Source organism: Schistocerca cancellata, chromosome 5, assembly GCF_023864275.1.
Source record: "Schistocerca cancellata isolate TAMUIC-IGC-003103 chromosome 5, iqSchCanc2.1, whole genome shotgun sequence".
NCBI classification, from domain to species: Eukaryota; Metazoa; Arthropoda; class Insecta; order Orthoptera; family Acrididae; genus Schistocerca; species Schistocerca cancellata.
In genome coordinates, this window is record NC_064630.1 from 398,304,042 (window position 1) to 398,320,718 (window position 16,677).

The 16,677-nt window shown below is 48.1% G+C and overlaps 1 protein-coding gene across 3 annotated transcripts in view; it reads left to right on the forward strand.

Annotated features, from left to right (window-relative positions):
- Positions 1-16,677, forward strand: part of LOC126189049 (mucin-4-like) — a 431,008-nt gene that overhangs the window by 348,584 nt on the left and 65,747 nt on the right. For all 3 annotated transcript variants that reach the window (XM_049930904.1, XM_049930905.1, XM_049930903.1), the window contains exon 2: positions 10,809-14,023. In XM_049930904.1, coding sequence (XP_049786861.1) covers positions 10,809-14,023 — 3,215 coding nt within the window. The remainder of the gene's footprint in view (positions 1-10,808; positions 14,024-16,677) is intronic.

Consider the following 16,677-nt stretch of genomic DNA (forward strand, 5'->3'; position numbering starts at 1 on the left):
TATTAAATTTCGGACTATTAGGTCATCAATTTGTCTGGCTCCTTAATCTTCCGTTTATATATTTCCCATTTTTCAAGTATGTCTAACTTCATTCGCTTGAGTGACACGTGTAAAATTTTTGCAGAGTCCACGTTCGCGCGTGCCACTGCGTTCCAGAAAATCAGTGAGCAGCGACTTGGACCGCATTATTTTGCTGCAGGATAACGACCACTTACGAATTGCCAAGATTGCTTCGAGTATGCTGCATAAATTTCGTTGCGGAACCCTTATACATCCTCCATACTGTCCTGATTTCTCCTCACATGACTTCCATATTTTGGAGTCCTAAGGAAAGACATTCGGAGCCGTCAGTTAGCTTCGGAAGATGAAGTGCGCGCCTTGATACTATCATGGTTCCATTGGCAACAGCAAACGTTGTTCCATGAAGGCATTGACAGTCTTGTCGCACAGTGGGAGGAATGTATTAAAAGTTTTGGCGACTTCTTTTGAAATCATAAACAGTATATTTTTCCCATCTGTCTCGTTTTCATGTGGCTGCCCGTTGTATATTAGTAAACGGCTGACCCGGTGAATATTTCCAGTTAGGACTTGCGTATCTATCGGCTTCCAGGGGCAACTAACAATTTAGTTTCAGTATTTCCTACAGTTATCGAGCGAATCCTAAAATTGAAAATGTCTTCATGATCTACTCATTAAGAGCTATAATCTTACGTTCAACGTTTAACGCAATAAGTCAAGTGTTAAAGTTAGAAACTGTATGTCAGCATTGAGACAGAGCGCGCAAATGCGCAGACCATATTAATCCAGCGATTCAGAATGAGAGCACTCAGCCAACTCAAGCGATCTTTAAGCATAATTTCAAACATGAAATTTTTTCACCGACATAGCCAAAAAACAGGACAAAAATTTATCGCTTATTACATTTCCGCTGTTCATGCAGCAAAGCTGTAGAGTTACATATGAAGTTTTTATTTGTTGCTTCTTTAAACTAACTCTATTCGCAGATCATTTTGCAGACAGAATCCACATATATGACTGAATCTATCTGCAAAATTATGTGTAAAGATTTAGTGAGGTATGACATTTTATACACGGAAGAATTGAGGATAGGAATTTATTGGTTGGCTATAGGGTAAACGTAAACAAATCTAGATCAATGCAGATGGACGAAATGCACGGGCAAGTAGGGACTTTGAAATACAACTCTAAAGCAAGTCAGCTTCTGCCGTCTTCGGGTAGCATCGCCGTCTCAGAACCGACACGTGGGCCGGCCGTGGTGGCCAAGCGGTTAAAGGCGCTACAGTCTGGAACCGCGCGGCCGCTACGGTCGCAGGTTCGAATCCTGCCTCGGGCATGGATGTGTGTGATGTCCTTAGGTTAGTTAGGTTTAAGTAGTTCTAAGTTCTAGGGGACTGATGACCTTAGATGTTAAGTCCCATAGTGCTCAGAGCCATTTGAAGCCGACACGTGGTTCGATTCTCCGTATGGAGGTGGGTTTAAGATCTCGCATTTCTGTGTACTTGTTGTGAAATGAGTCAACAGGGAAGCACTAGCTTTTTGTGTTATTAATTAATTTCTTTCCCGAATATATAATTCCAACAGGACTGTACACTAGATATGAACCGAATTGTTATATGCTATTTGAAACCGACTAGTCCGGTATTCGTGAGCGTGTAACCGGTAATTCTGATCTAGGTTTTTCAAGGTTTCTCTGAATTTCTTAAGGCAAATGATTTCTATTAAAAGACCATGGCCAACTGTCTGCGTCATCTTTGTCAACTGCTGGTATACAACGAGGTGAGAAATGTTAGGGGATACCTCCTAATATCGTATCGGATCCCTTTTGGCCGGCGTGGTGCGGCAGTAGACGTGGCATCGACTCAACAAGTCGTTAGAAGTCCCCTGCAGAAATAGTGAGCCATGCAACCACTATGGCCGTCCATGACTGCGAAAGTGCTGCTGGTGGATGAGTTTGTGCACGAACTGACCTCTCGATAATGTTCGCTAGCATTCACGTCGGCGATCTGGGTGGCGAAACTATTCACTGGAACTGTCCAACATGTTCTTCAAACCAAACGAAAACGATTGTGGCTAGGTGACTTGGAGCACTGTCACCCATAAAAATTCCGTCGTTGTTTAGGAATACGACATCCATGAACGTCTGGAAGTGGTTTCCAAGTATCCGAACATAATCACTTCCAGTCAGTGATCGGTTCATTCCATGTGAACATAACTCACACTATTCTGGAGCCGCAATCAGCTTGCACAGTGCCTTGGTGACAACTAGGGGCCATGTCTTCGTGAGATCTGTGCATTTGAATCCTACCATCAGCTCTTACAATTGAATTCGGGACTCATCTGACCAGGCCACAGTTTTTCCAGTTGTCTAGGATCTGACTGATGAAGCCACGATCCCAGGAGAGACGCCGGACGGTTTTGGCCGAGCGGTTCTAGGCACTTCAGTCTGGCACCGCGCACCGCTACGGTCGCAGGTTTGAATCCTGCATCGGGCATGGATGTGTGTGATGTCCTTAGGTTAGTTATGTTTAAGTAGTTCTCAGTTCTATGGGACTGATGACCTCAGATGTTAAGTCCCATAGTGCTCAGAGCCATTTGAACCATTTGAACCAGGAGAGACGCAGCGGGCGATGTCGTGTTGTTAACAAAGGCACTCGTTTCGGTCGTCTGCTGTTACAGCCTATTAACGCGAATCGTCGCCCTATCCTAACGGAAACGTTCGTCGTACGTCTCACACTGATTTCTGCGGTTATTTCACGCAGTGTTCCTTGTCTGACCACTCCACCCCCACGCGCCGTGCTCTCGGTTGTTACGTGAAGGTCGTCGGCCACTGGGTTGTCCACGTTGAGAGATAATGCTTGAAGTTTGGTATTCTCGGCACCTTCTTGACACTGTGGCTCTCGGAATACTGAATTCCGTAAGGATTTCCGAAGTGGAATGTCCCCTTCGTGTAGCTCCAACTACCATTACGCATTCAAAGTCTGTTAAATTCCTCCTGCATCTACGATCACGTCCATAACCTGAATAAACGACGTTCAAGTTTTGAGATATACTTTATGTGTCCGTTTCCGAGTAAGAATTCAACCGAAGCGGCGGCGCAATGACTAGGACCGAAGCTTCACACCATTGCGCCCCGTGATCAAAACCCGATAATTATTATTGTTGTTTTTCGTTTATCTACCTATGTCCATAGAAGATTACTACACGAATGTTTTCCATTGTAAACTAAAATAGCGTTGTCCTTGTTCGTCTACTAGGTATTGGTGAATGAACTAAAAAGGAAAAGGCAATAAGGGAATGGAAAAATATCAAATTGTTTTTGGTAAAATTCCTCTGACATACCTTGGCCCATATCAGTTGCGACACCAGTTTTCGGAAAAGTGACCCGTTATGCGTGGTTTGTCGCGAAATTATTCCAACAGGTGAAATCTTCATCAGTACAAGTGACGTTCCTTTGCCGAGTAAGATTCGTACGAAGAAATGGCGCAGTACGAAGAAATGGCGCAGTGCTCTTATTATTCGGATTTTCGATGTTCGAATGTTTCTATGATCCGTATCATCCAAGGGAATGCACCAAATTTTGCTGGAGAATAAACGGAAGAATAAAATACCGGTATAAGAATTAAGAACTGATATAAGAATGAAATATAAGAAAATGAGGTTTTAAAAAGATTGTAAACCCTGAAAATACCACAACAGATATATGCAGTATAGGAAATGTATCACTCTTATTGTGAAAAATTGCTGTAATCTTAGAATTAATGTAACGCCTTGGTATCCCACAACTTGATAAGAAACATTCGTGTAGTAAACTTTAAGGAAAATAAAATAAATGAAAACAATAACTGCGTTTCGACCAACGGACACAAAAATGAGAGACCGCGACGGTATCCACGTCAGCTGATATTATAGCGCTCTAAAAGTTATCAAAGATGCGTCGAAAACTTTGACAGTCGTTTTCTCGGAAACGGCCGAGTGTCTAACGATAAGCCGAGACATATGTTCGCCTATTCGACTCCTCTTCCACTGAGGGAAGTTTCTGGGAAATCGCATTATGACACTTGCCTTGTTCTCCTCGTGAGTATAAATTGGTAAAATTGGAAAAATAGTTAAAATGCGGTGACGACGGAGGCTTAAATCGAAATGAGTGCATATATGGAGGCGCCGGACCTAGGGTGCAGTCTGTGAGCGTGGGACGTGTTCACACGGCTGACGGTGAGGCGCGCGTGGCGGCCAGAGTAATCGGTGCGCGACATCTGACGGGCCGCCGCCTGCGCCCATCAAAGGCGGCCGCCGCGGGGCGCAGTCGATGTCAGCATCGATTGCGGGCGGCACGTTCAAGAGCGGGGCCGCCCTGGCACAGCACAGCTGGCTGTGTTCCTGCCTGCTCCGCTTCCTGTCTGCACACAGAGCGAGGGCAGGCCACGGCCGTGATGAAGGCACTCGACTCGTAGCCGGGACGGCTGGGACTCAATTCCCCGTCTGGTCATACATATTAAGATATTTCGCTGTTTACCTAAACCGCTTAAGGCAAATGGCGGAGGTGTTTCCTTGAAGAGGAAGCGGCCAATTTTCTATCCCATCCTTTTCCAAACGGAGCTACTCTACACCGTCCGCCAACTTAACTGGGTGCTTGTCTCCCATGGAAACGGGCCCGGGTTCGATTCTTGCCGGGTTGGAGATTTTCTCCGCTCGTGGACTGGGTGTTGTGTTGTCCTCATTATCGTTTCATCCTCACCATCTTCACGCAAGTCGTCCAATGTGGCGTCGGCTACAGTAAGACTTGTACTTGGCGGTCGAACTTTCCCGGATGGGACCTCCCAGCCAACAATGCCATACGGTTATTTCCATGCTCTAGTGGCCGAGCGGTTCTAGGCTCTACAGTCTTGAACCGCGCGACCGCTACGGTCGCTGGTTCGAATCCTGCCTCGGGCATGGATCTGTGTGATGTCCTTAGGTTAGTTAGGTTTAAGTAGTTCTAAGTTCTAGGGGACTCATGTTAAGTCGCACAGTGCTCAGAGCCATTTGAACCATTTTGAACCATGCTCTACATCGACATGCGTACGTACAGTGATGGACAAAAATGGCAACACGCAGAAGGAGTTGTACGACATATGCAAAAATTGGTAGAAGTGTTTCTGTATTTGAAAGATGATGTACTTTCAAATTTCGCGACAGTCATATAAGAGTGGCGCTAGTAGCGCCGTGAGCGTTAGTTGCCTTTGAGACTGGACGTGGTAAATGAAATGAAATGACCGTTTGACGTGATTGGCCGGGAGGCCCCTTACGGGGCGGGTCCGGCCGCCTTGGTGCAGATATTATTACATTCGACGCCACATTGGGCGACCTGCGCGCCGGATGGGGATGAAACGATAATGAAGACAACACAACACCCAGTCCCTTAGCGGAGAAAATCCCCGACCCAGCGGGGAATCGATCCCAGGACCGTAGGATGGCAATCCGTCACGCTGACCACTCAGCTATCGGGGCGGACACTGGACGTGGTGAGCTGATGTTAGTCAAGAATGACTTTAAGGCGACAAAGAAGCCTTTGTCAACACCTCATTGAGTTTGAACGTGGTCATGTAATAGAACTACGAGGAGCTGAATGTTCCTTCTGTGATATTACAGAAAGACTTGGCAAAGGTGTAGCAACTGTCCATGACTGCTGACACCGTGGTTACGGGAGGGTACGGTCGCAAGAAGACCGGTCCCGGACGGCCACGTGGCACTACGTAGAGGCCTACGGCACTATTGCATCGTACTGTATCTGCAGCAGTAATCTGAGCAGCATTTGGCACCACAGTGACTCAATGAATTGTTACAAATCGATTATTTTAAGAACAGCTCCGAGCCAGACGCCCTGTAGGGCGCATTCCACTTACTCCAAACCACTGGCATTTGCGAGTACAGTAGCGTCAAGCGAGCCTCATTGGAGGACAGGTTGGAGGTCTGTTGTGCTTTCTGATGAAAGCTGGTTCTGCCTCGCTGCCAGTGATACCCGTGTGTTGGTTAGAAGGACGTCAGTTGAGCGCCTGCAACTGACCTGTCCGCGTGCTAGACACACTGGATCTACGCCTGGAGTTATGGTCTAGGATGAATCTGCTTTCTTCGCTGAAGAACACGACGCACCATTCCATCTTATAAATGAGCCACTGACGGCACCAATCGAACCGTGCACATCGATGCCGTGGCGTGAGTCCAAGACGGGTTGGAGGTGTGCGTGCCAGTAGTCGCACTGCTAATAACCACTTCGCAACAGTTCACATTGCTATGTGTGGGATAACAGGCCTTCTTATCTGTGCTGTGATACTGTCCACTTTCCAGGTGTACTAATTTTTTCCGGGTATATTGCGTCCTTTTCAAAGGAAGCCATTGAATGGAGGCGTGACTGGCAAACCACGAAAACCCGACATACAGACGTTTGCCTGTTGGTATCAAGAGTCTGCGGGAAGCATCCAACGAGGCGCTCAATTGGAGTGAATATTCCGACGTTCGTGTGTAGTCTGGCCACTGAATGTTTATAAGAGGGTAGCCCAGAAAGTAATGCACCGCATTTTTTTCTTCAACACTTCTTTATTGAAGATAATGAGAATTACACACAACAAATTAATGATGTTTTACATACCCTGTGTTTCCACGTAATCTCCATCCTGTTCTATGGCCTTCCTCCAGCGCGAAACAAGGGCGTGTGTGCCTTTTCGGTACCAATCCTTGTTCTGGTGGCGGATCCAGTGCGCCACTGTGTAAATCACCTCCTCATCGTCCTCAAAATGTCTTTCACGAATGCGTCTGTCCTCGCGAATGACAACATCAGCTCGCTACAACATGTCAGGTGTGACAGCTGTGGAAGTCTCCTCGACCGCTGTAAATCTTGGAGCTCCGCCGAACCGCCTTCTGATGGCCTCACCTGCAGTGTCCAGCGACTAACTGTACTTCTGTCGACAGTAGGTGCTTCATAGACTTTGCACAAGCGTTTGCGACTATTCACCACAGTTTCTTTCTCTGCAGTGAGAAATTCAATGGCGGCAGGTTGTTTGTAACTTACATCACCTAAAGAGGCCATTTTGAAACTGTACTGCAGCTACGATATCTGTCGGAAGTGACGGAAACTTGATGCGCTCACTCAGTAGACTTCAAATAATACATACGTAACGTTTCGCATTCGCAGCATTGCTTTCGGCTGAGAAAAAAAATGCGATGCTTTACTTTCGGGGCAACCCACGTACAACGTATATCAAAAATACCATTAAGAACTTTGGGGACAAGTTCCTTACACACACGCACACACAGACACACACACACACACACACACACACACATACACACAACACACACACACACACACACACACACACACACACACACACACACACACACACACACACACACACACACATACATACATACACACGCAAAAGTCGAAAATGAAAGCTCTACGGACCTATGTTAATATTAAAATTTTTTCTTGTTTTGTTCTAAGGAACCTGTATCCAAAGTCCGTAAGAGTATTTCTGAGACATCCTGTATAATATAAATAGTTCCACATTTTGTTTAAGGAATACACCGCCATGTGATTGTATATTTCTGTATATTTCCTGTGTACAATCTAGAGTTCGGCTTTCATGCCATTGTTGAGTACAATACTAAGCACAAGTATGTGAAAATAGAAAGACATAAAATAAAAAAAATTGAAAAAAATTAGATGCAAGCTGATATAAAATTATGAGACATGTACTTACATTTTAGAGCAGTAAGGTATTTTACTGTGTACTGTGCAATATGACATATTATTTCGCGCCATTATCGAGTACAATGCTAGAAGCAAAACATGCAAGTAATAGGCCATAAACTAAAAAATATTAGATGTAAGTTGAGATACAATACGAGAGATGCACTTACTTCTTAGGTTGTTAACAACATTTTGCTGTGTGCTGTGCAGATCACATATACACAGTTCATCACATTTACTTAACATGATGTAAATGGAATAGAATCTACATTCATTGACATCACTTTCACAGTTACATCTTAAAGGCATATGCTAGTCATGCTTTACCTTATCTGAGCTGATTGTCACAGATAGGATGTGCTTGTACGATGATGTGCTGCTTTCCTGCATGAAATTAATTTTACCCGTTTTATAACGTGTTAAGCAAATGTGATCTGTGTATATGTTATCCTACACAATACACAGCAAAATATTGGTAACGGTCTAAGAAGTAAATGCATCTCTCGTAACTGTATATCAGCTTACATGTAATACTTTTTTTTGCTCTGTGGCCTATTATTTGCATGCTTTGCTTTTATCGTTGTACCTGATAATGGCGTGAAGTAATATGTCATCCTGCACAGTGCATAGAAAAATACGTTATTGTTATAAAATGTAAGTGCATATCGGTAATTTTATACCAGCTTGAATCTAATATTTTTTAAATTTTTTAAATTTTGCAATTTTTTTTTTACTTCGAGCCTTTTTATTGGTATATTCTTGCTTTCAACATTGAACTCAATGATGACGTGAAATCCGAAATCCAAACAGAACACAGAAAATATACAGAACTATATAACCCAATGGTGGTGTATTCTTTCCAAAAATAATGTAGGCCTGTGGCTCGGCCGCTTCTTCGTTCCAGATGTGTATTTACACTCCTGGAAATTGAAATAAGAACACCGTGAATTCATTGTCCCAGGAAGGGGAAACTTTATTGACACATTCCTGGGGTCAGATACATCACATGATCACACTGACAGAACCACAGGCACATAGACACAGGCAACAGAGCATGCACAATGTCGGCACTAGTACAGTGTATATCCACCTTTCGCAGCAATGCAGGCTGCTATTCTCCCATGGAGACGATCGTAGAGATGCTGGACGTAGTCCTGTGGAACGGCTTGCCATGCCATTTCCACCTGGCGCCTCAGTTGGACCAGCGTTCGTGCTGGACGTGCAGACCGCGTGAGACGACGCTTCATCCAGTCCCAAACATGCTCAATGGGGGACAGATCCGGAGATCTTGCTGGCCAGGGTAGTTGACTTACACCTTCTAGAGCACGTTGGGTGGCACGGGGTACATGCGGACGTGCATTGTCCTGTTGGAACAGCAAGTTCCCTTGCCGGTCTAGGAATGGTAGAACGATGGGTTCGATGACGGTTTGGATGTACCGTGCACTATTCAGTGTCCCCTCGACGATCACCAGTGGTGTACGGCCAGTGTAGGAGATCGCTCCCCACACCATGATGCCGGGTGTTGGCCCTGTGTGCCTCGGTCGTATGCAGTCCTGATTGTGGCGCTCACCTGCACGGCGCCAAACACGCATACGACCATCATTGGCACCAAGGCAGAAGCGACTCTCATCGCTGAAGACGACACGTCTCCATTCGTCCCTCCATTCACGCCTGTCGCGACACCACTGGAGGCGGGCTGCACGATGTTGGGGCGTCAGCGGAAGACGGCCTAACGGTGTGCGGGACCGTAGCCCAGCTTCATGGAGACGGTTGCGAATGGCCCTCGCCGATACCCCAGGAGCAACAGTGTCCCTAATTTGCTGGGAAGTGGCGGTGCGGTCCCCTACGGCACTGCGTAGGATCCTACGGTCTTGGCGTGCATCCGTGCGTCGCTGCGGTCCGGTCCCAGGTCGACGGGCACGTGCACCTTCCGCCGACCACTGGCGACAACATCGATATACTGTGGAGACCTCACGCCCCACGTGTTGAGCAATTCGGCGGTACGTCCACCCGGCCTCCCGCATGCCCACTATACGCCCTCGCTCAAAGTCCGTCAACTGCACATACGGTTCACGTCCACGCTGTCGCGGCATGCTACCAGTGTTAAAGACTGCGATGGAGCTCCGTATGCCACGGCAAACTGGCTGACACTGACGGCGGCGGTGCACAAATGCTGCGCAGCTAGCGCCATTCGACGGCCAACACCGCGGTTCCTGGTGTGTCCGCTGTGCCGTGCGTGTGATCATTGCTTGTACAGCCCTCTCGCAGTGTCCGGAGCAAGTATGGTGGGTCTGACACACCGGTGTCAATGTGTTCTTTTTTCCATTTCCAGGAGTGTATTTTTATTAAATATGTGTAGCAATTTTGTTACTGTAATTAGTGGACGCGATATCAATAATTCCGGCGTTCGCCTTAAACGATTTTGGAAAACTAAAGGAAAGCTAAATCTGGGTGCCCAGACAGGGGTCTGTCCAGTGTCTTACCCCCTATACCACGACACTCAGAGAATTTGGCAGAGATTATTTTAATAAGCAAGGCAGCGATGCAGCAATGTTCGTTGGACTCGAGGTGCTTTAGGAGAGATGTTGTTGGATCACTACGTGATTTACTGTTGAAGATTCAGAGATGTATGTTTCTCGAAGCGTCAACCAACATACTGCTTCCTATGACATACTTCTCGAGAAAGGACTATGAAAGTAAAATTAAAAAACACTGGTGCTCATACAGAGACTTAGCGACAGTCTTTCTTCCTGTGCATTATTATGGACACGAAACGGAGGAAGTGACAATCGAACGCGAAGTAAGTCCCGCGCACACGATAAAGTGGCTTATGCAGGATAGATATAGATGCCCTTAATGATAACGATGTTGGCCGGTCGTAAACACTGACAGTTCATTGCTTCCTTCTGTTTCTAACTTTCTAAACAATATCGTAAACGGAAAAGCAATTTAGGCACAGATATCTGTTTTCCTTATTTTCAGTAGTACTCGAAATAAATTTGATTTTACGGATTATGTACTTTGCAGAATGTGTACAGCGAGTCGATTACTGTTTCAGCGCACAGCGCAGGTCTGTCGCCGTCTTCGACGCAGGGCTCAGATAAGCCGCCGCTCATCGGCAACTCCACCGACGAGGACGCTCTGCTCGACAAAGACCTGGTCATCGTCGACGCCAACGAGGTGAAACTCGCCCAGCAGCAGGATGGCGAAGCTGAGAAGAAGCCGGAAGCAGAGAGGAAGAAGTCGGGAGCTAGCGACAGCGCGGCCAAGCCCGTAGCGGCAGAGAAGACAGACGAGACCAAGTCCAATGTGTCCAGCGCGGGAGCCAAGTCTCCGGCCAGGAGCGCCGTGCGGCCGGAGGACGTCATCACGGCGGCCCCCGCGCCGACGCCGGCTCCGGCGCCCGAGAAGGACGGCGAGGGCGGCCCCAGGCACGCCAGGAGGCCCTCGTCCTCCACCTCCAACGTCAGCCTCAGCAGCGCCACCGGGGCCGCGGCTGTTCAGCCCATAGCGTCCTTCCCGGAGACTCCCGAGCCTGCAAAAGCCGATAAAGCCGCTGCCAGCAAAGCTCCAGAGTTCCCCGCCAAGGCCGTAACATCCCCTACCGGCGTCGCTGCGGAAGTCGAGCGAGAGCGCCCGGCATCCTCTGAGAAGTCTCCCGTCGGGTCACCCGTGACGGCGTCGGTCGAGGTCAAACAGGAGTCCAAACCTGTCTCACCGACTACTCCCCCAGAGGCGAAGGAGACAACGAAAAGCGAGAGTCCGACTGGAGAACAGAAGCCGGTGTCTCCAGTTAGCGACAAGGATGCATCCACAGCACAGCAGGAAACTAAACAGGAGTCCGAACCTCCACAGTCACCCAGTGTGAAATCTCCAGAACTGGCTGCGGAAGTCGTATCAGAGTCACCTGCAGCGAAAGCCGAGGAAAAACCCGAGTCACCTACGACCGACGAAAAGATTGCTGCGTCGAAATCTGATACACCTTCATCTGACGTCACTGAAGCGACAGTAGCGACCCCAGAAGCACCTGCAATCGTCGAGAAAGAGGCTGCTGCTACTTCTGCAGTACCTGCACCAGATGAGCCAACGCCTGGACCGTCTACTGCCGAAATCAGTTCCGCAGAGCGCCCGACGTCAATGCCTGACATTCCCTCACCGTCTCCAGAGACTGGTGAGCTGCCCACTACCAGTGCAGTCACACCGACCACCGTCCTAGTTACGCCATCAGCGGACGGTCCCGCTTCGCCGACTGCTGGCTCACCAGAAACGGGCGAGATACCGACGCCGACGGTCAGCATCACAGTATCGCCCGCACCTGACAGGACGCCGACATCTTCCGACGACGAGGAACCGATCGTTATTCCCACACGGCAGAGGGTGCGAAAAGAGCCCACCGAAAGTTCGACGACGTCAGTGGACCAGGAACCTCAGTCTACGGCTGCACACGACTCTGCCAAACAGGCTACTGACACGGAGAGTGTGGATGAAGTACTTCCCAGCTCTCCGAATAGAGGGCAGAGCGAGGCTACGACCGCGTCGATGGTGGAGAGCAGGCAAGACTCGCGCGCAGACACGCCTCATTCGGTGCTGGCCACGGCGGGCAGCGAACTGGAGGACTCCGCTGTAGACGAAGAAGTGCTGGGCGCTGCCGCTGCTAAGATACAGGCGGGGTTCCGAGGCTATAAGACGCGCCAGGAATTGAAAAATGGCGCGACTAGCGAGTCTCAGGAAGAGAAGCGATCTGACGAGCTTAAGGATCAGCCTAAGGAAAATGAGGCACCGGAAGAGCCGGCAGTGCTGGAAGCTGCAGCCACCAAGATACAGGCGACTATCAGAGGACATCAGACGAGACAAAAACTCAAGGAAGAAGGCATCGTTGCACCAAAAAATGACAGCGTCTTAATCGATGCCAATGTGGATGCTGACAAAGGAACGATACCGGAGTCTCCGATTGGTGACGAAGACAAAACCGTCCTCGAATCGGCAGCCACAACGATTCAGGCTACTTTCAGAGGGTACCAGACGAGACAGCAGGTAAAGCAGGAGAAACTGCAAGAAGCTGCAAAGGACGAACAAATACCTGGAGAAGCTGCGTCTACGGATCAAGTAGCAAAAGATCAGCAACCGGTAACTGAAGAAGTTAATGAGGCTGTCCTTTTGGACAGTGACCCCTCTGCTTTGGAATCGGCAGCCACCACCATTCAGGCAACTTTCAGGGGCTACAAAACGCGACAAGAACTTCAGAAAGAAGGTAAGACGGAAGCTACAGAGGAAAGTGGCAAAGCTAAGGATGTCGTCCAAGAGAAAATTGAAATGGAGGAAAAGAAGCCGGAGGTTAAGGAACTAGAGGAGAAAAATGAAACCCCAAAGCCCGATTCCAAAGAAGAAACCGCCGAAGCGAAAGGGACCAACCTGGAAATTGGGGGAGAGAAGACTGAAATTGAGGCGGAGAAAGACGTTAAGGACGTCAAAGTAGATGACACGTCTGTTATCGAATCGGCTGCTACGACAATTCAAGCCGCGTTCAAAGGCTACCAGACGCGGCAGCAACTAAAGAAAGAGGAACTTATCGATGCCGCCAAGGACATCGCCGACGATACAGCGGTAGCTGTCGTCGCGAAGGCCGGAGACGCCGTCCGAGACGCAGAGTCGCCAGTTCTCGAGTCGGCCGCCACTACCATCCAGGCTGCGTTCCGAGGACACCATACGCGGAAGCAGTTGAAGAACAAGGGAGACGTCGACAGTAAGGACGAGAGCAGAGCGCAGGTGGAGGATGAAGTTAGCACAACGCAAGCGCCGGAAGTGTCCGGCGCGACGGACGAAGCGGCACTGCACGCTGCTGCGGCATCTATACAGGCGACTTTCAGAGGTTACAAGACGCGCCAGCAGCTCAAGAACGAGGGAGCAGGGGGAGAGCCCGGTGAAGCCACGCCGGAGCAGCCCAGCATCGAGCAGCAGCTGGCGGAGGCGTGCCAGGAGGCGGGCGCGAGTCCGGCCGCGGCGGATCTGGAAGCGGCGGCGACGACCATCCAGGCCAACTTCCGCGGCTTCCGGACGCGCAAGGAGTTCCAGCAGAGCCAGGCGTCCAACTCGGAGACGGGCGAGGCAGCGGTCCAGCCGCCGCCGGCTCCGCCACAGGAGGGCGCCGCCTACCACGAGAGGGTGCTGGACGCCGCCGCCACCACCATACAGGCCACCTTCAGGGGCTACCAGACCAGGCAGAAGGTCGCCAAGCCTGGAGACAAGCCCGAGACAGCGGCAGACAGTAAGCAGGTACGTTGTAACTGGGTTACAACTTTTAACGGGCTAGGATTTAATGCTTAATTATAAGATTAACTGGAAACGGCCTTGCTGCAGTGGATACACCGGTTCCCGCCAGATCAGTGAGATTAAGCGCTGTCGGGCGTGGACGGCAGTTGAATGGGTGACCATCCGGGCCGCCATGCGCTGTTGCCATTTTTCAGTCTCGTGATGCCAACTGAGGAGCTACTCGACCGAATAGTAGCGGCTCAGGTCAAAGAAAACCATAATAACGACCGGGAGTGCGGTGTGCTGACCACACGCCCCTCCTATCCGCATCCTCAGCTGAGGATAACACGGCGGTCAGATGGTTCCGATGGGCCGCTTGTGGCCTGAAGACGAGTGCTATAAGATTAACTGACTTTTCCATCAGTGCTTGGCAGAATGCGACAATAATATTAAACAGGAAAATACTTCCAAATGTTCTGCCACCAAACCGTCTCACAACACTAGCTTATTTGCAAATCTACCACTGATTAATGTACATTAAAGAGCCAAAGAACCTGGTATCCTGCCTAATATTGTTTACGGCCCACCCGAGCACGTAGAAGTGCCGCAATACGACACGGCATGGACTCGACTAATGTCTGAAGTAGTGCTGGAAGGACTGACACCATGAATCCTGCAGGGCTGTCCATAAATCCGCAAGAATACGAGCGGGTGGAGATCTCTCTTGAACAGCACGTTCCAAGGCCTCACAGATTTGCTCAATAATCGTCATGTCTGGGCAGTTTGGTGGCTAGCAGATGTGTTTAAACTCATAACAGTGTCCCAGGAGCCAATCTGCAGCAATCCTGTACGTGTGGGGTGTTGCATTGTCCTGATGGAATTGCCCTAGTCCGTCGGAATATACAATGGACATGAATGGATGCGTGTGACCAGACAGGATGCTTACGTACGTGTCATCTGTCAGATTCGTATCGGGGGTCACATATCACTCCAACTGCGCACGCCCACACCATTACAGAGCTTCTACCAGCTTGAACAGTCCCCCACTGACATGCAGCGTCCAAGGATTCCTGAGGTTGTCTCCATACCCGTACACGTCCCTCCGCTCGATACAATTTGAAACGAGACTCGTCCGACCAGGCAACATGTTTCCAGTCATCAAGAGTCCAATGTCGGTGTTGACGGGCCCAGGCGAGGCGTAATGCTTTGTGTCGTGCAGTCATCATGGGTACACGAGTGGGCCTTCGGCTCCGAAAGCGCACATCGATGATGTTTCGTTGAATGATTTGCACGCTGACACTTGTTGATAGGCCAGTTATGAAATATGCAGCAATTTGCGGAAGGTTTGCACTTCTGTCACGTTGAACGATTTTTTTCAGTCATCGTTGGTCTCGTCCCTGCAAGATCTTTTTCCGGCCGCCGCAATGTCGGAGATTTGATGTTTTTCCTGATATTCACTGTACACTCATAAAATGGCAGTACGGTAAAATAACCATTTCATCGCTACATCGGAGATCCTGTGTCCCGTCGCTCGTGCGCCGACAATAACACCACATTCAAACTCACTTAAATCTTGATAACCCGCCGTTGTAGCAGCAGTAACCGATCTAACAACTGCACCAGACACTTGTTGTTTTACATAGGCGTTGCCGACCGCAGCTGCCTGTTTACATATCTCTGTATTTGAATACGGATCCCTGTACCAGTTTCTTTGGCGCTTCAGTGTATAAGACTGATTGTTCATCTGTGCTTGGCAGAATATGGCAACAATATTAAACAGTAAAACATTTCCTCATGTTCTGCAACTATACTGTTTCAAAACACTAACTTATTTACATATGTTCTACTAGTGAATGTATAAACATATTAGCAGATCTTTTGCACGAATCCGAAGTAAATCCTGTAGAATCACATAACATAATCTTTTCTGCTCAGATGTGTGTATAACAGAATTGCTTCCAATTCAAGAATAAGTACAGTATGTCTCAAAAGGTACGGTACAACTTTAATGTGTTACAGCATCCAAACAAATTACGATATTTACACCATGTTTAGCTTATGTGACACACCGTCTCAATTGTCACTTGGCCTGAGAAGTCGAAAGCCGGTCCGTGACCAAATAAATATAAAATAACTTTGCAGAACATTAGAAACTATTTTCCTATTTAACATTACTTAATTGAGAAGTTTATAATTTTAAATAGTTTGAAATATCGAAACGAGATTATGGTAAATAATAGTACGCAATGAGGAGGTTATTTTTGTGTGGTTAATATTCGAAAGTTTCATATCCACTGTTTCCAAAGGAATATTTATTTTTTAGGGGCCATCGGTAGTTGGTATCGGTAGCTGGTGGAGAGAGAATTACTGGAGGATTTCAATAACACAATTTAAGAAATTGCACGTTTAATTCTCTACCGACAATGGGCTTTTTGATAAGCTACTGATTTGTCTTGCACTCAGGTTCCCAGTTTAATAATACACTGTTTCAGGACTCCGTCACAGTTTTAACTCCATTAGATTCTTAGTTAGTGAACCTTTAATAAAATTTGCTTCTTTCTCTAAAACATAGCAGAATTTACAAACTCAGAAAATGTTTTAGAACATCATAATTGCAACAAACTTAGTCAGAGAGTCAATATTTTCTGTGTTTGCTAGATTTTCAAATAGGAAGCCGA